Here is a 21,278-nt window from a genome sequence, read left to right on the forward strand (position 1 = left end):
TCCTAAAAGTGATCTATAACAAAGTTAAGACTGCTACTGTAATCCAGAAAGTTCTCTGATCATATCTAATCAGATGGAGTCATACCTGATTTGCTTTTATACACAAGGTTGTGTGTGTGTGTGTGTGTGTTTATTTTTCACTTACCTTATTCATACTTTGATGCTGGAGTTTGAACTCAGGACCTGGGGCACTATATCTTAGCTTTTTTGTTCAAGGCTAACACTCTACTACTTGAGCCACACTCTACTTTTGGATTTTTACTAGTTGATTAAAGGTAAGAGTCTCAGATTTGTCTGTCCAGGCTGGCCTTGAGCCAAGAACCTCAGATCTTAGCCTCCTGAGCAGCTAGGATCACAGATATGAGCCACCAGCACCTGGCCATTTGTGTGTGTGTGTGTGTGTGTGTGTGTGTGTGTGTGTGTGTGTGTGTGTGTGTGTGTGTGTGTGTGTGTGTGTGTGTCCGTGTGTCCGTGTGTCCGTGTGTCCGTGTGTCCGTGTGTCCGTGTGTGTGTTACATCCTTTGACTTATTGCTGCTGATCATTTCCACTTAGACCAGCCACAGGAGAGATGGATGAAGCTGACTCTGTGTTCCTAAAACTGAAGCAGGCAGCCGACGACTCTCTGTCACTTACACCCTCCAATGCAGACTCAGTTTTCCTGGAAGGTATGCTCAGCTATCTCCTAGGAATGCTCCCAGACCCAGTGCATGCTGGGAAGCTCCAGACCCACTTCAATGGGTACATAGGGGAAACCTAGAGTTGAAACTCTGGGGGTGGCCAGCTAGGTTCCAGGCCCTCACCAGCATCTCCTGTCCTTCCCCTAGATCCCTACACTGCCTCACTGAGGAGCGAGATAGAAGCTGATGCCCACGAGTTCGAGGCTGAGTCCTGGAGCCTGGCAGTAGACTTGGCATATGCCAAAAAACAAAAGAAAGAGGTGGTGAAGAGGCAAGATGTCCTTTATGGTAAGGTGCCTCCATGAGGCTCTGCCTGTGTCTTCGCTTGCCTATTTTATTTCCCTAATTTAATGACTAACCTCCCTTGAAACCCTGTCACCTTTGTCCTCTGCCTCTCCCACCCCAGGGTAGTCCAGCATCCTAGATGTAGTTAGGGAAGGACTCCATTAGCACCAGGCCCTGAGGACAAGCCTGGCCTGGTGCCCAGGTTCGACTCTCTCTCACCTGAGTGGTGGTTGCCTCTTGGATTTGAGTTTCTCCCAGGCAATCCTATCCACAGGGTAGCCCAAAACACACACATTTATTTATTGCTGCTCAGTAGGTTCTAGAAACTGGGGTGTCCTAGATCAACAGGCCTACTGATGGCAACCTCTTCTTCCTGTGTCCCCACAATGGGGAAAAGTGGCAGAGATATCTGGGTTCTCTTTTTTGGTGCCAGTCTTAGGACTTGAGCTCAGGGCCTAGGCACTGTCCCTGAGCTTTTTTTTTTTTGGTCGGTCATGGGGCTTGAACTCTGGGCCTGGGCGCTGTCCCTCAGCTCTTCAGCTCAAGGCGAGCGCTCTACCACTTGAGCTATAGCGCCACTTCCAGTTTTCTGGTGGTTTATTGGAGATAGGAGTCTCACTGTCTCTCCTGCCCGGGCTGGCTTTGAACCGCAATCCTCAGATCTCAGCCTCCTGAGTAGCTAGGATTACAGGCGTGAGCCACCAGCGCCCGGCACTGTCCCTGAGCTTTTTGTGCTCAAGGCTAGCACTCTTACCACTTGAGCCACAGCTCTACAGATGTGCAAGTTTGTTGCCCACAAACATGGGGTTCCTTAGCACGAACCTCTTACTAGAAACAATCTTGAGATAGCTTTCATGGCTTTAGACATGAAACCGGGGCTTTGATTCTGTTAAATGTTTTTTTTTTTTTATTTTGTGGTGTTTATTGCAGTACTTGGGTTTGAACTCAGGGCTCTGTGCTTGCTAATGTTCTACTGCTTGAGTCATGCCCCCAGCCCAAGCACACTCTTTTTTTTTTGGCCTGGAACTCACAAAACCAGGCTGCAGAAGATGGAAAACTAGACAATAAGAATAGCCAAAGAAAGCCGGGCGCTGGTGGCTCACGCCTGTAATCCTAGCTACTCAGGAGGCTGAGATCTGAGGATCGTGGTTCAAAGCCAGCCCGGGCAGAAGAGACCGTGAGACTCCTATCTCCAATAAACCACCAGAAAACCAGAAGTGGCGCTATAGCTCAAGTGGTAGAGCACTCGCCTTGAGCTGAAGAGCTGAGGGACAGCGCCCAGGCCCAGAGTTCAAGCCCCACGACCGACAAAAAAAAGAATAGCCAAAGAAGGTAGGTATGGTGGTATATGGCTATACTCTCAGCTACTCAGGAAGCAAAGTTTAGGAGGATGGTGGTCATAGGCTGACCCCGTGCAACAGAACAAGACATTTTGTGTTTTAAAAAAACAAAAACAAAAAAAGAGTTGGGTACCAGTGGCTCATACCTGTAATCTTAATTGCTCAGGAGGCTGAGAGCTGAAGATCACAGTTCAAAGCCAGCACTAGCAGGAAAGTCCGTGAGACTATTGTTAATCATCAGAAAACCAGAAGTTGAGCTGTGTCTCAAGAGGTAGAGCACTAGCCTTGAGCAAAAAATCTCAGGGACAGCACCCAAGCCGTGAGTTCAAACTCAGTACTGGCACAAAAATAAAAACATTTGTTAACTAATTAAAAAAAAAAAAGGAAGAAACTTCATCACCCTACAAAGGCAATGCCTTAGGTGGAGAGTTTGCAGAGGCCAGAATAGACAGGTAGCACTTGGCAACACACAAAGGCCCAGTGGGCCCTTGGGGCTAGCTTGAGTAAGTCCTGCTGAGCATCTCCATGTGTCCCCACAGAGCTGATGCAGACAGAGGCACACCATGTGCGGACGCTGAAAATCATGCTGAGGGTGTATTCCCGGGCCCTGCAGGAAGAGCTGCAGTTCAGCAGCCGGGCCATCAGCCGCCTCTTCCCCTGCGCTGATGACCTGCTGGACATGCATGGCCACTTCCTGGCCCGGCTCAAGGAGCGCCGCCTGGAGGCCCTGGAGGAGGGCAGCGAGCACAACTATGTCATCCAGAAGATCGGGGACCTCCTGGTGCAGCAGGTGGTGTGGCCTGTGATGGGTGGGTGTGGCCTGTGATGGGTGGATGTAGCCTATGGTGGGGTGGGCATGGCCTATGGTGGGGCAGACACACCAACCTTTCTCCATTCCTTCCAATCAGGAAAAGACCATAGCTCTAGCTCATCAGGATCCCACAGTCCTGAACCCTTCCTTCCCATTGCAGCATGGCTGTGCTTTTGTTTGTTTGATTGTGATTTGGGGGTGCTAGCTGTTGTATGTGATGGTTAGAAGTGTGTTCCATGCAGGTAGTCACCTCAGTGTTGGTATAGAAAAAGACAAGAGTCTTGAAGTACCCTTGCTTAATCTCACACCAATGCCCAAAGCATCCTAGATCAGTCAGGATGACTTAAGGAGCTTGGTCTTGGGACTGGGAGGGATCAGGACACTTGTCTGGCATGCACAAAACTCTGAGTTCTATCCCCAGCACCCTGAGAGAAATAATAGCTGGGCACTGGTGGCTCATGCCTGTAATCCTAGCTACTGGGGAGGCTGAGATCTGAGGATTATGGTTGAAAGCCAGCCCAGGTAGGAAAATCTGTGAGACTCTTATCTCCCATCAACTACCAGAAAACCAGAAATGGCACTGTGGCTCAAGTGGTAGAGTGCTCGCCTTGAGCTGAAGAGCTGAGGGACAGTGCCCAGGCCCAGAGTTCAAGCCCCACAACCAACCAGAGAGAGAGAGAGAGAGAGAGAAATAATAAATTTATTATTGCCTTAAAGAAGCATAGCCCTGGACTGGGAATGTGACTTAGTGGTAGATTGCTTGCCTAGCATACTTGAGGCCTTGGTTCAGCTCCCGGTACCACATCAACAGAAAGGGGGAGGGAGGGAGGGAAGAAAGGTAATTAATAGAAAAAAAAATAACCCTTTGGCATGTTCTATTTTTTGTCTTGTTTTGTATTTTGCTTTTCTTTTCTTCATATGTGTGTGAGTGTTCCTCCACTGATTCTAAGACTTGGATGTTGTCGCTAAGCTTTTTTCCCCAAGGCTGGCACTCTACCACTTGGACCGTAGCTCTGCTTCCAGTTTTTTGATGGTTAGTTGGAGGTAAGAGTCTCATGGACTTTCTTGCCTGGGCCGGCTTTGAAACCTGGTCCTCAGATCTCAGCCTCCTGAGTACCTGCACCTGCCAGCTTTTTCTTTTTGTCTAACATTTTTTGGCTGAAATTTATTTCTTTCCTTTTGGATCTCAGGAAGCTCTCCAGGCCCCCAGTGGAGAGCTGTCCAACTTTTTCAGGGTACCTTGCTCTGAGGTGATGATAGTTCCTAGTTGAAGATACTTATTTACCTTAGCACCCTCAGCTGAACTCAGAAGAAATGGACCTTCAGTCTTCCAGCTCCATGACAGTGATCTTTCCCTCCCTCTTCTTCTTTTTCTTCATCTTCCCTATCAGTTTTCCGGTGAAAGTGGGGAGAGAATGAAAGAAAAATACGGGGTGTTCTGTAGCGGACACAATGAAGCCGTCAGTCATTACAAGTTACTGCTGCAACAAAATAAGAAATTTCAAAACTTGATCAAGGTAAAAAAAAAAAATGTCATTTAATTACAATCTTTTCTTCACTGTACATTTTGTCCACAAAATCACTGTATCTTGAGATTGGAGAGTTGTAAAGTTTAAAAAGCAATGATGCTGGAAGTGGCGCTGTAGCTCAAGTGGTAGAGTGCTCGCTTTGAGCTGAAGAGCTGAGGGACAGCGCTCAGGCCCAGAGTTCAAGCCCCACAACCGACAAAAAATAAAAAACAAAAACAAATAAAAAGCAATGGTGCGAGGAAGTGGAGCTGGGCTCAAGTGGTAGAGTGTGAGCCTTGAGCACAAAGAGACTCAAGGACAGTTCCCAGGCCCAGTTCAAGCCCCAGGAATGCAGGGAGGTGGGGGTAGGGAGAGACTAACCTTTGGACTGGGAATGTGGCTTAGCAGTAGAGTGCTTGCCTAGCATGAGTGAAGTCCTGTGTTCCATTCCTCAGCACACATAAACAGAAAAAGCCAGAAACAGCGCTGTGGTTCAAGTGGTAGAGTGCTAGCTTTGAGCACAGAGAGGTTCAGAGACAGTGCCCAGGCCCAGAGTTCAAGCCCCAGAACCAGCCAAAAAAAAGTGTGGTGCATTTGTATATGTGTGTTTTAGAGGGGTTTTGGCTGTACTGGCCATTGAACTTGGCCTCTTTTATTAGCCATGCCCCCCACAATTTGAGCCATGCCCCAGCCCTGCTTTTGTATTCAGTGAAACCTTAAAAAAAAACAAAACAAAACAGAAAAGTCCAGTTAACCACCAAAAAGCTGTAGCTCAAGTGATAGAGTACTAGCCTTGAGCAAAAGAAACTCAGGGGCTGGGTGCCAGTGGCTCACGCCAGTAATCCTACCTATTCAGGAGGCTGAGATCTGAGGACTGCGGTTCAAAGCCAGCCCGGCCAGGAAAGTCAGTGAATCTCTATCTCTAATAAACCACCAGAAAACCAGAAGTGGTGCTGTGGCTTAAGTGGTAGAGCTCTAGCCTTGAACTGAAGAGGGACAGTGCCCAAGCCCAGAATTCAAGCCCCACAACTGACCCAAAAAAAATAAGAAAGAAAGAAAGCTCAATGACAGTGACTAGACCCTGAGCTTAAGCCCCCAGAGATGGCACCAACCTGTAATCCTAGCTATTCAGGAGGCTGAGATTCAAGAATCTCAATTCAAAGCCAGCCTGGGCAGGAAAGTCTATGAGAATCTTATCTCCAATTAATCACAGAAAAAGCTAGAAATGGTGTTGTGGTTCAAGTGGTAAACTGCCATCCTTGAGCAAAAGAAGCCCAGGGATAGGGCCCAGGCCCAGAGTTGAAGCCCTATGACCAGCCAAAAAAAAAAAAAAAAAAAAAGAGCTTAGGGACAGCACCCAAGCCCCAAGTTCAAGCCCTACAACTGATGAAAGGCAGGGGAAGGGGGGAGATGAAGAGAGGGAGGGAAGGAGGAAAAGAAAAAGAAAACAACCCAAGTATATTCAGGGTACTTTCCTTGCTACCTGTGCAGCCTGAGATATCCCTGCACGTTCTTGGGATAGATAAGAGGCTTTCCTTTTTTCATTTTCTCATAGGTGGCATTGAGTGATAGTACTGCTATGTGGCCAGGTTTGCCTGGGATCCTCTTGCCTCAGCCTCCTAAGTGCTGAGATGACAGATGTGCACTACCAGATCTGGCTACAGGGGTCCTTGAAACAGCTGGCCTGCCCAGGGAACACCCTCCAGGGCCACCACATCCAGGGACACATGAATAATTCTTGAAGTCACTATCCCCTTACTGTCCCCATTTGTAACCTGGGACTCATGATCCTGCTGGTTCAGCCTCCCAGCTGTTGGGATTTCAAGCATAGACAACCATACCTTGTTCTTTAATGAGTTTTGGAGGAGCTTGGTTTTCTGAGAAGGTGGATGGCCTTTATTTATTTTTATTTTATTTTTTTGTCGGTCATGGGCTTGAATTTAGGGCCTGGGTGTTGTCCCTGAGCTTTTTTGCTCAAGGCTAGCACCCTACCATTTTGAGCCACTGTTCGACTTCTAGTTTCTAGTGGTTCATCAGAGATAAGAGTCTTATGGACTTTCCTGCCTGGGCTGGCTTTGAACCTCGATCCTCAGATCTCAACCTCCTGAGTAGTAGGATTATAGGCATGAGACACCAGCACCTGACTCTGGATGGTCTTTATGTATATCTAGGTATCCAGCATGCATCCCCAACAGAACAGCAAAGAAAATGTCCCATGGGGCTGGGAAGGTGGCTCAGTGGTAGAGTGCTTGCCTTGCATGCCTGAGGCCCTCCTCAGCACCACATAAGCAAAAAAGAAAAAAGCCAGAAGTGGCGCTGTGGCTCAAGTGGTAGAGCGCTAGCCTTGAGCTGAAGAGCTGAGGGACAGTGCCCAGGCCGAGTTCAGGCCCCAAGACCAGACCAAAAAGAAAGAAAAGAAAATGTCCCAGCAAGCTGAGATCGAAGGAGCCCAGGCCTTGGAAACTGATTGTAACTGATTAAGACATTCACACTGAATGGTTTTTTCCTGTTTCATAGAAAATTGGCAACTTTTCCATTGTACGGCGGCTTGGCGTGCAGGAGTGTATTCTCCTGGTAACCCAGCGCATAACCAAATACCCGGTGCTGGTGGAGCGCATTATTCAGAACACAGAAGGTAGGCACGCTCCCCACTACCTTGCCTGCCAGGGCTATGATGCACAGGGGTCTCATGCCACCAGCTGCACCTTTTAGCAATAGGTTATGCAATTCTCCCTGGAATCCTCTGTGCTGGGAGCTGGGCTTTCCAATCCAGGCAAAATGGGACAGTCAGCATGTGAGGTCAAGGGCTGGGTCTCCTTTGTTCATCATGACCCTGACCCTAACCCAAGCTTGATCTCCCAGATCCTGGGGCCCTTCTGTGTGCTAGGTGAGTGGATGGAGTAAGATCATGCTTGCTTAGCCAGAATGGCCAAAGACACCTTTGTTTATTTTTACTTAAGTTTTTGTTGGTCGTGGGGCTTGAACTCTCGCCTAGGCACTGTCCCTGAGCTCTTTTGCTCAAGGCTAGTGCTCTACAACTTTGAGCCACAGCACCACTTCCAATTCTCTGGTAGTTCATGGGACATATGAGTCTCACGGACTGCTTAGACTGGCTTTGGCTTTGAACCATGATCCTCAGAACTTAGCGTCCTGAGTAGCTAGGATTACAGGCGTGAGCCACCAGCACCGGTTGTTTGTTTGTTCATGTTTGTGCTGGTCCTGGGGCTTGAACTCAGGGGCCTAGGCATTGTTCCTCAGCTTTTTTACTCAAGGTAGCACTCTAGCACTTGAGGCACAGTTCTACTTCTGAATTTTTGCTGTTAACTAGAGATCAGAGTCTACCCAAGCTGACTTAGAACCACAGTCTTTAGATATCAGCCTCCTCAGTAGCTAGGGTGACAACCATGAGCCATAGTCACCCAGCCCAAAGATTTGTTTGTGTATGGTGACCATGCCAAGCCAAGGATGCTCCTGCAGATGGCAGAAAAGGATCACCCAGGAGGTCCTGGGCCAGGCGTGGTGAGCAGCCCTATCTCCCGTGGATTCAGGCTGTTCCTCCTCCGGGCCTTTGAAGTAGGAGTTGCTCATCAGTGTCCCAACAGGAGATAGAAGGCAGCTTTTGTCATTCATGTTATCTTTTAGCTTCTGTGTCCCGTGGAAATTCTCCCTAGATACAAAACTAAACCTCTGGGCTGTTAATTATTTTGGAGAGAGCCATTTGTGTCTCAGGAATTACAGTTGGGAGATGATCTTGGTCAGGGAATCCTGAGCAGTGACCCCCACGACCCCTCCCCCCCCAGAACACAGCTCACAGATCTCAGCCACCCATAGTGAATGCATGCCCGTGTACTCATGAGTCAGCCCAGAGAAAGCACTAACTACGCTGTGTGTGGCAGCTGGCACAGAGGATCATGAAGACCTCACCCACGCCCTGAACCTCATCAGAGACATCATCTCCCAAGTGGACGCCAAGGTGAGCGAGTGCGAGAAGGGCCAGCGCCTCCGGGAGATCGCTGGGAAGATGGACTTAAAGTCCTCCAGCAAACTCAAGAATGGGCTCGCCTTCCGCAAGGAGGACATGCTGCACAGGCAGCTGTACCTGGAGGGCGCCCTCTGCTGCAAGACCACATCTGGACGCCTGAAAGGTGAGGTGGGGCCCTGGGCACATGGGGAGGAGGTGGGTAGGACATCTTCTGGAAATGGGGGGAGAGGAAGTTGCCATCTTGGAACAGAAATACCACCTTGGGTGTGATACATGCCATCTTAGATTGGCAGTGGAACACAGCCAAACAGTAGGGCAGAAAGAAGAAACAAAGACACACACACACACACACACACACACACACACACACACACACACACACACACACACACACACACACACACACACACACACACACACACACACACACACACACACACACACACACACACACACACACACACACACACACGATGGGAGCCAGTGGCTTATGCCTATAATCCTAGCTACTCAGGAGGCTGAGATCTGAGGATCGCGGTTCAAAGCCAGTCCAGGCAGGAAAAGTCCGTGAGACTCTTATCTCCAATCAACCACTCAGAAAACTGGAAGTAGTGCTGTGGCTCAAGTAGTAGAGAACTCACCTTGAGCTAAAGAGCTCAGGGACAATGCCCAGGCCCACACTTCAAGCCCCATGACCAAAAAAAAAAAAAAAAAGACACACACACATGCACAGAGTAAAAGGTGCTGTAAATGCTTTGAAGGAACCATCAGGCTTCCATGAAAGTGTTCATGCTTAAGGCTGGCGCTCTGCCACTTGAGACTTTTTTGTTAGTTCACTGGAGATAAGAGTCTCATGGACTATCCTGCCCGGGCTGGCTTTTAACTGTAGTCCTTAGATCCTTAGCTAGGATGACTGGCGTGAGCCACCAGCACCCAACAAGATGCGCTGGTGTGTTCATACAGAGACATGGCTCCAAGCCAGGTTGGAGGTATGTGGGACAGACACCGGCCCTCGCTGCTCACTGTCATAAAAGGCAGGGTGTGAGCATCCAGTGGCTGAGGGCAGAGAGAACAAGTGTTCCTTGAGAAATCAGAGTGAGAGCATGGGAAGCTAGGGCACTATGACAAAGAGAACCATCTGGCATAGTAGCCTTGCACAGGGTAGGAACCTGGCCTTGCCTCTGAGCCTGTTATACCACAGCCACCAAAGGGGCATCTAAACGGGGACCAATACACAGGGGAAAAGGTAGATCAGACAGAAAACTTAAAGGCTGAGTGGGTAGTCAGTGCCTAAAGGCTCCCTGGGGTCAGATGACTACCCTGCTACCCATGGAGATCCTGTGTGGCAGCAAGACCACTTAAGCCCCAGCTCTACTTCCGCTAAGATGTCTTTATGTGCTGTCTCCTCAGACATCCTTGCCGTCCTGCTCACTGATGTGCTTTTACTACTGCAAGAAAAAGATCAGAAATATGTCTTTGCATCTGTGGTATGTACCCAGAGTCCCCATCAAAGGGGATTTTTCTGGCACTTTGTGGGGTGGCCCCATAGAAGAGATAGCTAGTAGGGTATATGTGGGGTGGGGAATAACATCAATAAGGGAACACAAGCACAACCCTGGGAAGAAGGCATACTGAGTTAACCTTGTAAAAGCCAGACCTTTCTGGAAGATTCTTACCAGGCTGGAGAATTTGCTAGGGACTAGAGAGCCTCCACTTGCAGCTTTTCGGTGGTTCATTGGAAATAAGAGTCTCATGGACTATCCTGCCCAGGCTGGCTTTTAAATATGATCCTTAGATCCTTAGCTAGGATGACAGGCATGAGCCACCAGCACCCAGCTGGTGTGTTCATACAGAGACATGGAGGTCACGTGGGGACAGACACTTTCCTGCCTGGGCTGGCTTCAAACCTCAATCCTCAGATCTCAGCCTCCTGAATAGCTATAGGCCTGAACTACCAGCACCCACTACTAATTCACTTCCTGATTCCCCCATACCTTCACCTGCCCTGAGACTGGTGATTCCAATGCTGCTAAATGCATGAGCCTCTCCCTGTCTGCCTTCTTCCCTGCAGGACTCCAAGCCACCTGTCATCTCTCTACAAAAACTCATTGTGAGGGAGGTGGCCAATGAAGAGAAAGCTATGTTTCTGATCAGCGCCTCCCTGCAAGGGCCTGAAATGTATGAAATCTACACCACCTCCAAAGAGGACAGGAACACCTGGATGGCCCACATCCGGAGGGCAGTGGAGAGGTGAGATGGGCCTGGGCTCCTGCCCTCAGCCAGCCCGCTGTGATCTAGAGTTCCACCCGAATGCTTTTCCTCTCATCCGCCTACAGGCCCTGTCTATCCACTTCTTAAATTATACAGAGGCTGGGCCCAGTGGCTCACACTTCTTATCGTAGCTACTCAGGAGGCTGAGATCTGAAGATCATGGTTCAAGACCACCCAAGGCAGAAAAAGTCCATGGGATTTTTTTTTTTTTCTTTTGTCAGTTGTGGGGCTGAACTCTGGGCCTGGGCACCATCCCTGACTCTGAGCCACAGCACCACTTCTGGTTTTCTGGTGGCTGATTGGTGATAAAAGTCTCATGGACTTTCCTGCCCAGGCTGGCTTCGAACTAGTTCTCAGATCTCAACCTCCTGAGTATCTAAGATGACAGGTGTGAGCCACCGGTGCCCGGCTTCCATGAAACTCTTATCTCCAATTAACCACTAAAAAAGCTGGAAGTGGAGCTGTGGCTCATATGGGAGTGCTAGCTTGAGCGAAAAAAGCTCAAGGACAATGCCTCTAGGCCCTGAGTTCAAGCCCCAGGATCAGTAGGGGGGAAATTTTTTTTTTAAAGAACAGAAGGAAACTGGGCTCCAGTGGCTCATGCTTGTAATCCCAGCTACTTGGGAGGCTAGTGACAGAAGAATCATAATACAAAGTCAGTGCAGGCTGACTTTGAGATAGAAGAGACTGTGCTACATCATCTCAGTGGACAGCTAGATACAGTGTCATCCCAGCAGCTGAAGAAGATCAAGGTTCAGGCACACATCCAGGCAGGAAACAAGACACTGTCTTTAAAATAACCAATGACAAAACAGGGCTAGAAGGCATGGCTCTATGGTAGAGTACCTGTCTAGCATAAGACCCTGGGTTCAAATGCCACTACCAACAAACAAACAAAAAGGGGTAGAAAGCCAGCTGCCCATGGCTCAAGGCCTATAATCCTACCTACTTAGGAGGCTGAGTTATGAAGATTGTGGCTTGAAGAGCCTCAAACCTGTACTTGAAGTTGGGCGTGGTAGCACATGCCTGTAATTCTAGCCCTGGGGAAGAAGCTAAGGCAGGAAGATCTAAGTTCTAGACGAGTGTGGCTGACAGAGTTTTCCAAAAGAAAACTTTTGCCTGAAGACATTTTGGTGCTTTCAGCCAAATACATGTTACTGGCTCTTTTCTCTTCCCCTCTCTTCTTCCAAGTAAAATCCCTCTCAAAACCACCCAGGCTATGCCAGGCACTGGTGGCTCACACCTGTAATCCTAGCTATTCAGGAGGTTCAGATCTGAGGATCACCATTCAAAGCCAGCCCAAGCAGGAAAGTCCATGAGACTCTTCAGTTAACTACCAGCATCCATGTCTGAGCCAGCCTTCCAGGGAGCTGATGCCATCTGTCCCCTCTCTGCAGCTGTCCTGATGAGGAGGAGGGACCCTTCAGTGAGGCCGAGGAGGAGAGAAAGGCAGTAGAGGCACGAGCCATGAGACTCAGGGACTTCCAAGGTAAGGAGTTGGCATGCGGGCAGGCCCCTCGTGTGGTTCCCAGCCCCTCAGTCTCTCTGTCCTGACCTGTTAGGGCTAGATGTGGAAGGGATCACCCAGTGACCAGCCACTTAGCCTAGTTGTGCCCCATGTCCTGCTGCTCTGGGGAGCCTCTGGGGCAGAGCTGTATGGCAGGATGGTGACGTAAGATCCAAATGCCACACGCCCATCTTGTGTGTGTCCCCTGCTCACTACCAGGTGTGCCCACCAGCACACCTGGTACTCACATGCACACCTACAGAGCCTGGCTCAGTAATTGGAAAATCAAGGACTCTCCTCTCTGGGTGCTTCTTAACCCTTTTATTAAGGTATAATCATGTAATCATATTCTACTCACTTCAGGACGTAGGATCTGTGGGGTTTTTTAATTTTATTTTTTGCCACTCTTGAATCTAAGCCTAGGCACTGTCCCTGAACTTCTTTTGCTTGAGGCTTAGCGCTCTACCACTTAAGCCACAGCACCTTTTCTGACTTTTTCTGAGTAGTTCATTGCAAAAGAGTCTCACAGACTTTCCTGCCTGGTGGGCTGGCTTTGAACTATGATCCTTAGATCTCAGCCTCATGAATAGCAGGATTACAGGTGTGAGCCCCAGGTACCCAGCTAGTCTGTGACTTTTTGAGTGTTAGCAATATACAGCCATCACCCATCCCAGTGGTCCCCCATAAATCCATTCCCTGGCTGTAGATCCACCTGTTCTGGAAGTTTCTTATTGATAGAGCCACACACTATGTGGGGCATTTTGTGTCTACTTCTCTCACTGAGCATGGTGGCCTCAGGGTTCTTTCATGTTAAAAGTCCTATCTTGCCAGGTCTTGGTGGCTCACACCTGTAATCCTAGCTCAGGAGACTAAGATCTGAGAATCAGAGTTCAAAGCCATCCTGAACAGGAAAGTCCACACAACTCCTTATCTCCAATAAATTACCAAGAAGCCAGAAGTAGAGTTCTGTCAAGTGGTAGAGCTCTGTCCTTGAGCAAAAGCAGCTCAGGATCAGCACCTAAGCCCTGAGCTCAAGTCCCAGAACCAGTTCCACCCCTCACTCAGGATGTGGAGGGGGGTAAGTGGGACAGAGTCCCATCTTCTAAGATGGTATGGTGTTCACAGTGCAGGTGGGAGGGATCACCAGGACAGGGCCACTGGCCCCAGGACCCAGATTCCCCCTCCTGGAGTTCAAGGTCAGCCAGATGCCTATCCCCATAGCCTGCCACCCGGTGCCAGGCACAGGGGATTCTGGGGAGGGCTGGCTGGGCTGAACACCACCGCCATGTTCCTTTGCAGAACGGCTAAGCCTGAAGGACCAGTTGATCACTCAGAGCCTCCTGGAGAAGCAGCAGATCTACATGGAGATGGCAGAGATGAGTGGGCTCCAAGATCCCGGCCAGTCCCACTCCCTCGGGCTCTTCCGTGGGGGTGACCCCGCAGAGACACTGCAGGGGGAACAGCTCCTTAAGTCGGCCATGAATGAGAGTAAGTCAGCACTCCATCCTGCCAGGCCAGGTCCGCATGCCACCCTGCATTGGCTGGCAGGGCAAGGCCCAGCACTAACCTCCAGCTACATGTTTAGACCTTGATGCTGGATCAAAGGCCTAGTACGTGCTAGGCAACCTCTCGCCACCCCTTTGCCAGCCCTAAAGCACTTTTTTTTTGTTTGTTAGTTTTGCCATTCCAGGTGCTTGACCTCTGGAACTGGGCACTGTCCCTGAAGCTTCCTTTGCTCTAGGCTAGCACTTTACCACTTGAGCCACAGCTCCACTTACTGGCTTTTTTTTTTTTTTTTTGGTAGTTTATTCTTTTTCTTTTGGGGGTGGGGGAGTCCGGTGGTGAGGTCTGAACTCTAGGCCTGGGCGCTGTCCATCTGCTCTTCAGCTCAAGGCTAGCACTCTACCACTTGAGCCACAATGCCACTTCCGGCTTTTTTCTTTTTTGCTTATGTGGTGCTGAGGAATCGAACCCAGGGCCTCATGCGTGCAAGGCAAGCGCTCCACCACTGAGCCACCTTCCCAGCCCTGGTAGTTTATTCTTAGAGATAAGAGTCTCACAGACTTTCCTGCCTGGGCTAGCTTTGAACCACGATCCTAAGATCTCAGCCTCCTGAGTAGGATTACAAGCGTGAGCCAGCTCCCTAAAGCACTTTTTCTGGAATCAGCAGTACTTTCCTTGAGCCCTCATGGCCCCAGTGTAGGTTCTTTTCCTTCTTCCCTTCTTTTTCATGGTCAGGGCCTCTACCACTGAGCCATGCCTCCAGCTCTATTTTTTTGTTGTTGTTTTTTAAGATAGTGCCTCACTTCCTGCTTCAGCATGTACTTGAACTGTGATCCACCTATTTTAAGGTTCCCACGATTGCTAGGGTAACAGGCATGTGTCTACTGTGCCCAGATAAAGATTGAAAATGGGTCTTGCCAACTTTTCTGCTCAGGCTGGCCTTGAAGCATGATCCTCCCCTTAGCAGTCTCCCAAGTTGCTGGGATTACAGGCATGAGCCACCAGTTCTGGCCACATCTGTGTTGTCCTTCCACCCATTTCTCCTAGGGCCATTGTTCTTGGTCCCCAGGACATTTGTGTATTTTGCCCCTAGGCCTGGAATGTTCTCCCACCTCTTCATTGGCCAAACACTTTTGCCCTTAGAGGGCCATGTGGGTCCCCAAAGGGTCACCCTGAGGCATGGCTGGCATTCCACAAGGAGTGCTCACCCTTCTGTTTGCTACCAGACTGGATGAAGCCTGGGCAGTCTCACTAAGCCCTTGGGCAAAGGCCTGGACACAGGAGGCCCCTGGGAGGGCTGGAGGGGGGAGGGGTCCCTCCCCATGGCTGCCCTGTGGCCCTGACCTCTAACTTAGATTAGTAGGTTCTGGTTGTGGTACAGGGATGGGGGAGGGAGGTGGGGGATGGCTGTCCCAGCCTGCCTCCACAGGGTGCCCATTCTCCCATCTCCTCCACAGTTGAGGGCATCCAGAGCTTAATCTGCAGGCGGCTGGGCAGTGCCAATGGCCAGGTGGAGGAGGGAGGCGGCCCCTCGGGCCTCCCCCGGAGGGCAGAGACCTTTGGGGGTTACGACAGCACTGGCAGCCCCAGCAGGAGTAAGTATGTCACCCCCTCTTCCAGCTCCCCAAAATCCAAGTGGGATGACACCAGCACTCAGCCCTAGCCGGTTGCTCTGCCAAGATGCCACAGAGAGCCCCTGGGCCTGCCTTTCCCACCTGGGCAGGGGCGGGGGGAAGGGAGGAGTAAAGGAAGAAGCTTCCAGATCCCCAGTGTCCTCATGTGCCCCACTTGGGGTTCCCAGATGGCAGTTTTAAGAAGAAGGTCTATAGCAATGACCCCAGGCCCCGAGATTGGAGGGGGCCTGCCAGCAGCCCGGACATGAAACTCGGAGATGGTGATGTGCCAGGAGGCAGCAAAGAGTCACGGCAAGCGGTGCGTGGTTTCTTGGGAAACCGGGGGGGGGGGGGGGGGGGGGGACCGGGGGAGGGAGAAAGAGTCATCTGCTTCCCTGTCCTTGGAGCATGACCGTGAGTGTGCTATTCTGGTTTAGTGGTGTCCCTCTCTGCCCAGGCTCCTGGCAAGCAGCTGATTTCATCCCCAGAAATGACAGGAGACACCTGGGAGGGAGGCAGTGGGGAACAGCCCAGAGCCAGGGCTGTGGCTCATCCCAGGTCAGGAGCCCCACCCTGGGGCCCCAGGACTTCAGTCAGCGCAGGTGTAACCAACTGGGGTCCATGTCTTTTTGGTACTTTCCTCCCCTTTGACCCAGAAAGGTGGAAGCCAATCAACAAACTTTATACCCAAGCACCCCCCTGTTGGAGAACTTACCACTCCATCCCTTCATTCTCCACACTTCCCAAAGTGGGCTGACTACAGGGCCTGTTCCCCTGGGCTTCTCTCGATCCCCTAACTTCAAGGCATGTCTGGATGTAAATGGCCTCCTTGGACACTGATGTGGGTTTGTCCACTTTGCAGGGTGAGGTGCTCAAGGCAGAGACTGGCCCCCGTCTGCCCACTATCCTGGAGTCCGAGGTAGGTGGGGTTCCTCCCGCCTCCCCAGGGACCGGCATGCACTCCCCGTGGCGTCTTGATGGCAACCCGAGTCTGTCTTTCCCCTTAGCTTGTCCAGCGAGTCCAGACGCTGTCGCAGCTGCTCTTAGGCCTGCAGGTATAGGTGGAGGTGGGGACATGTGGGAGGGACTAGCCACGTGTGCCCATTCCCAATTGGCTGGTGCTGGGGGCGTGTCTCTCACCGCCCCGCCTTGGCCCCGCCCCACAGGCTGTCATCGCACAGCAGGACAGCTACGTAGAGATGCAGCGGGCAGCCATCCAGGAGCGGGAGAAGCAGTTCCGGCTGCAGTCCACGCGCGGGAACCTGCTGCTGGAGCAGGAGCGGCAGCGCAACTTCGAGAAGCAGCGGGAGGAGCGCGCGGGCGTGGAGCGGCTGCAGAGCCAGCTGCGGCAGGAGCAGCAGCGCTGGGAGCGTGAGCGCATGCGCCAGCAGCAAGAGCTGGAACTGGCGGGCGCGCGCCTGCAGGAGCGCGAGGACGAGGCACGGCAGCTGCGCCTGCGCTTGGACCAGGAGCGCTCAGATCTGGAGCTGCACCGCCAGGCCTACCAGCAGGACCTAGAGCGGCTGCGCGAGGCCATGCGCGCCAACGAGCGCGAGCGCGAGCGACTGGAGCGCCAGGACCTACTGCGCAAACTCAAGAAGCAGAACACGGCGCCCGGGGCACTGCCACCAGAGGCGCTGGCCGAGGTGAGCTGGGGCCAGCCGGGCCTGGCCGAGGGCAAGCACATGCTCCCAGGTGTCCATATTAAGGTCCCGGACTAGGCTTACATGCCTGTAATCCTAGCCACTCAGGAGGCTAAGATGTGAGCATTGCGCTTCGAAGCTAGTCAAGGCAGAATCATATCTCCAATTACCCACCAAAAGGCAATTCTGGAGGCATGGCACAAGTGGTAGAGCACCAACCTTGAGTGAAAAAGCTAAGGGGCAGCACCCAGGCTCTGCCTGAGTTCATGTCCTAGTATTGGCACAAAGAGGAATGGATGAATATTCAGGTGTAGAGAACTTGCCTACAACAGGAGACAGGAAAACCAGCTGAACCCAGGAGTTCTAGATCAGCCTAGGTAAAAACAAGTTAGCAAGACCCTACCTCAACAAACAAGCTGGTTGTGGTAATACACAGCTATAATCTCAGCTGTTAAGTGTCTGAGACACCTGAGGTAAAAGTGCAAGACCCTGTCTGAAAATAAAACCAGGGGGACTGGAGGTGTGGCTCAAGTGGTTGAGTGCCTGCCTGGCAAACACAAAGCCCTGAGTTCAGTCCCCAGTACTGCCAATAATAAAAGCAGATGCGGGAGCAGGGAGCATGCGTGCCCAAGTTAGAACTATTTAACAGCTTGGGGACACACCAGGCCCAACCCCATTGGGACATGCTTTCTGTCACCCTCTCAGGCCCAGCCCCCAAGCCACACCCCCAGCTTCAATGGGGAAGGGCTGGAGGGGCCATCAGCCCCCACCAAAGGGACCCGGATGAGCATGCTCCTGTCGGGGGCCGGGCCTGATTGTGTGGAGCGCCCGGAGGTGGCTCGCCGGGACAGTGCCCCAGCCAAGAGCGATGTGCCCATCCAGCTGCTGAGCACCACCAACCAGACCCAGAGGCAGGCAGCTGTGCAGCAGCAGATCCCCACCAAGCTGGCCGCGTCCACCAAGGGCAGCAAGGACAAGGGCAGCAAGAACAGAGGCTCCCAGCGCTGGGAGAGCTCAGGTAAGCTGCCCCCGGCCCAACAGGGCACCCAGAGACAGCCAGAAGGAACCAGAGTGGCCAACTGGAAATGACGGAACTTAAGTCCTGGCCCTGTCTCCAACCTAAAGTGGGGGGGCTGGGAAAGGGGGGGGTCTGACTGGGATGTGGATGAGAAGTGTTCACACAGGACCCCGCAGCATGGACACCTGTCCAAAGAGAGGGACAGTAAGCCCAGAGGCACTATGGTCCCTTGCTGCCTCCACCACTCCACACAATCAGAGCAAGCTCAGGGCATTCTAGAATGTTCTCTTGCCGAGAGAGCATGGATGCTGTGGATCACAAGCAAAGGACATATGCTGGGGAGTTGTGCCCTCTTATTCCAACATCCAGCAACTCTTGTGGTCCCCTCTGGTTGCCTGTGGAGGGTGGGTCAGGCTGGGGGTGGCCTGGGGCCAGGCCTGAGCACCTCCCCCACCCTCTTGCAGCATCATTCGACCTGAAGCAGCAGCTGCTCCTCAACAAGCTCCTGGGGAAGGACGAGAACACATCGAGGAACCGGCGCTCGCTCAGCCCCGTCCTGCCTGGCAGCCACGGTTCTGTGCCCACCCCAGGTGAGCCCCGCCCGGCCACAGAGCAGAGCTGCCATCCGCCCCATCTGACCGCGCCTCACACCCCCACCCCCTCTCTTTCAGATCTCTGCTTCCCGGCCCTGCCTGGGGGTGCCCCCGTGCCCCCATCCCCCTCACCACTGCCGGCCACACCCCTGGCCAGCAAAGAGGAAGCCAGCAAGGAAGATGTCATCTTCTTCTGAGGGGTGGAGACCCCAAGTGCAGGCCCTGCTCTGTCCTGCACAGCCTCTGTATCTCTGGTAACCCCCCCCCAACATGGGGTGACTATGCCTGATCAGCTGACCCCCTTTCCTGCCTAAGCACCCCCCTCTCTGATGCCCGCCTGGCCAGGTACTGCAGTCTTTGGGTTCTTTGTAAGGGATGGGGGACTCCCCCCAGGGATGCCCCCAGATCTGTGTGGGAGCCTGAACCCACGCTCAGCCAAGGAGCTGCTTGAACCAGAGCACCCTGTTATGTAGGGAGAAGTGGTTTTCTGGGCAGCAAGAAGTGTGGGTTCCCCCAGGAGCCAGAAGAGACAAGGCCTCCATGTCAGGAGGCCACCATGAAGCTTGGGCATCATCAGGGCAACCGTAGGGGTAGATGTTCAAAGCCAGGCAGTTTCCCCTGCAGGGCAGAGACCCCCCCCCCCAGCAGTGACAGATCCTCAGCCAACACGTGAGGGAGGCCGTGGGCTATGGCGGACCATGGAGCTCAGCTTAAAGGGAGCTACCACCTGTCGCCTTGTGTAACCTGACATAGATTTTTTTCCAAACACTGCGTCTCAAGAACACCCATTCACTCCACCCCTCAGCCTGTCTGGGAGGCTGAGCCCTCAGGTTCCAGCCAGAGCAGACACCCCCTAAGTGGAAGGGTCCTCAGTCCCCATGAAATGGATAGGTTTCCCCCCAGGCCCTCCAGGGACTGGTGTCCCCGCCACACAGGCATGTGGAGGAAAGGTGTAGGGCTAGTGACACAGGTGGCTTGTGTTGGTGCCTCCAACCTTGCATTGAGCCACTCAGGCTGTGGGTGAACCACACAGAGGAAAACGGGCCAATTTCCAATGCCCAGGCCCAGCCCGGCTGCTCAGAGTTCAATCCTGGCTGCCTACAGTAGGACTTGGCAATAAGACCAGGTCCCAAGCTGCTCACTCTAGTTCTCATGGGTTCTTGGACCCCAACCAGGGCCAAATGAGCTTCCTGGGCCCCAGTGAGGACTTGTCTTGCCAGTGCCCCACCGGGCCATCCCCAACACTGGGCAGGCGCAGAGGACTGGAAGCCATGAGGAAGTGCCCTCCTAGGCAGCAACCCCTGTAAGGCAAGGTTACCGGTGCCCTGGAGACCAGGCAAGGTTACCAGTGCCCTGGGGACCAGGCAGGCGCAGACAGTAGCTGGGGTCCAGCCAGTGGTGGTGACAGGACTTGAGAGCACAGCAGGTGGCGTGGTATCCCCTGACTTTGTCCCCCCCAAGTGTCTTAGAACCTCAACTTTGCGCATGCTGGTCCTCTTCCGTTCGTAACTGTCTCTCCTGTGTCCAGAGCGCCCCTCCCCCAGCACACCTGTGCCATGTTCCAGTGTTTTGTACTTTTGTACTGAGATTTATCCAAGCACTTTAGAAGAGCAGACTAACTCCCTGCTGTTTTAGAACCCTGCCTAGCACCAGTGGCAATCCCCTTCCCACTGCCCCCCCCCCCCGCCCAGTGGCCACACACCTGTCCCCCAAGCTGGCATGTTCCAGTCCTAGCCAGAGAAGCCACGTGGTGGGGACCAGGTCCCACTCTGCACAGAAGGGCCCCATCCATGGGGCCATCTCTCCTAGCACCCTTCAGTCATTCGTAGGGGAGAGCCCATTCTGTTTGCAAAGGTGGTGGCCAAGTAGCACGCAGGTGGGGGTGAGATCTGTGCACGCGGTCTCCACCCATTGCAGACACGATCATTCCTGACAGTTATTTGTGACACCTAACTGCGTGTGATGTTTCGGGACCAGATTCTAGCAATAAAAGTGTCTTGAGCGGACTTCTGATAGAAGCATTCTTCAGGGCTAGAGATTGTCTGGTGCCCAAACTTTGGCCACAGGTGGGGAATACTGGGATGCAGGAAGGGGACAGGTGGTACGTACACCCATAGGGCAGGACAGATATGGCCAGCTGAGACCACCAGTGCTGCCTTACCCTGGTACCGCCTCATGCTGGAGCCCACAGCCGCTGGCGCCAGGCCAGGCCACGCCACAGAGATGTCAGCCTGGGCCTGTGTCAGGCTGTCCTAGTCTAGCCTCTTCCCCAGCCATCCCCTTAGCCTTCCTTGGCTTGACTATTGGCCCCCAGTGATATCAGAGGACACCCCAAAATGGAATATGCTCACATGACGGGTCATTAAGGGTGTGTGCAAGAAGGAACCCCAAGCCAGGCACCGGTGGCTCACATCTGTCATCCTAACAACTCAAGGAGGTGAGATCTGAGGATCACAGTTCAAAGCCAGCCCAGGCAGGAAAGTGTGAGGCTCATCTCCAGTGAACCACCAGAAAACCAGATGTGGC

General features: G+C 52.4%; 1 protein-coding gene across 5 annotated transcripts in view; it reads left to right on the forward strand.

Moving 5' to 3' along the window:
- The window catches only part of Arhgef18 (Rho/Rac guanine nucleotide exchange factor 18), a 77,142-nt gene extending 56,384 nt beyond the window's left edge, over positions 1-20,758 (forward strand). For 4 of the 5 annotated variants that reach the window (XM_070002344.1, XM_070002343.1, XM_070002341.1 and 1 more), the window contains 17 exons: positions 554-666; positions 826-966; positions 2,843-3,093; positions 4,506-4,631; positions 7,140-7,257; positions 8,519-8,767; positions 10,015-10,091; positions 10,676-10,854; positions 12,273-12,364; positions 13,682-13,870; positions 15,343-15,480; positions 15,687-15,817; positions 16,361-16,417; positions 16,506-16,553; positions 16,665-17,144; positions 17,847-18,159; positions 18,624-20,758. In XM_070002344.1, the coding sequence (XP_069858445.1) occupies positions 554-666; positions 826-966; positions 2,843-3,093; positions 4,506-4,631; positions 7,140-7,257; positions 8,519-8,767; positions 10,015-10,091; positions 10,676-10,854; positions 12,273-12,364; positions 13,682-13,870; positions 15,343-15,480; positions 15,687-15,817; positions 16,361-16,417; positions 16,506-16,553; positions 16,665-17,144; positions 17,847-18,159; positions 18,624-18,949 (3,028 nt within the window). In that variant the 3' untranslated portion in view covers positions 18,950-20,758. The remainder of the gene's footprint in view (positions 1-553; positions 667-825; positions 967-2,842; positions 3,094-4,505; positions 4,632-7,139; positions 7,258-8,518; positions 8,768-10,014; positions 10,092-10,675; positions 10,855-12,272; positions 12,365-13,681; positions 13,871-15,342; positions 15,481-15,686; positions 15,818-16,360; positions 16,418-16,505; positions 16,554-16,664; positions 17,145-17,846; positions 18,160-18,623) is intronic. The other variant, XM_070002342.1, reaches the window with a different exon arrangement.
- Positions 20,759-21,278: the final 520 nt, after the last annotated feature.

Source organism: Dipodomys merriami, unplaced genomic scaffold, assembly GCF_024711535.1.
Source record: "Dipodomys merriami isolate MVZ:Mamm:240054 unplaced genomic scaffold, mDipMer1.0.p SCAF_6, whole genome shotgun sequence".
NCBI lineage: Eukaryota > Metazoa > Chordata > Mammalia > Rodentia > Heteromyidae > Dipodomys > Dipodomys merriami.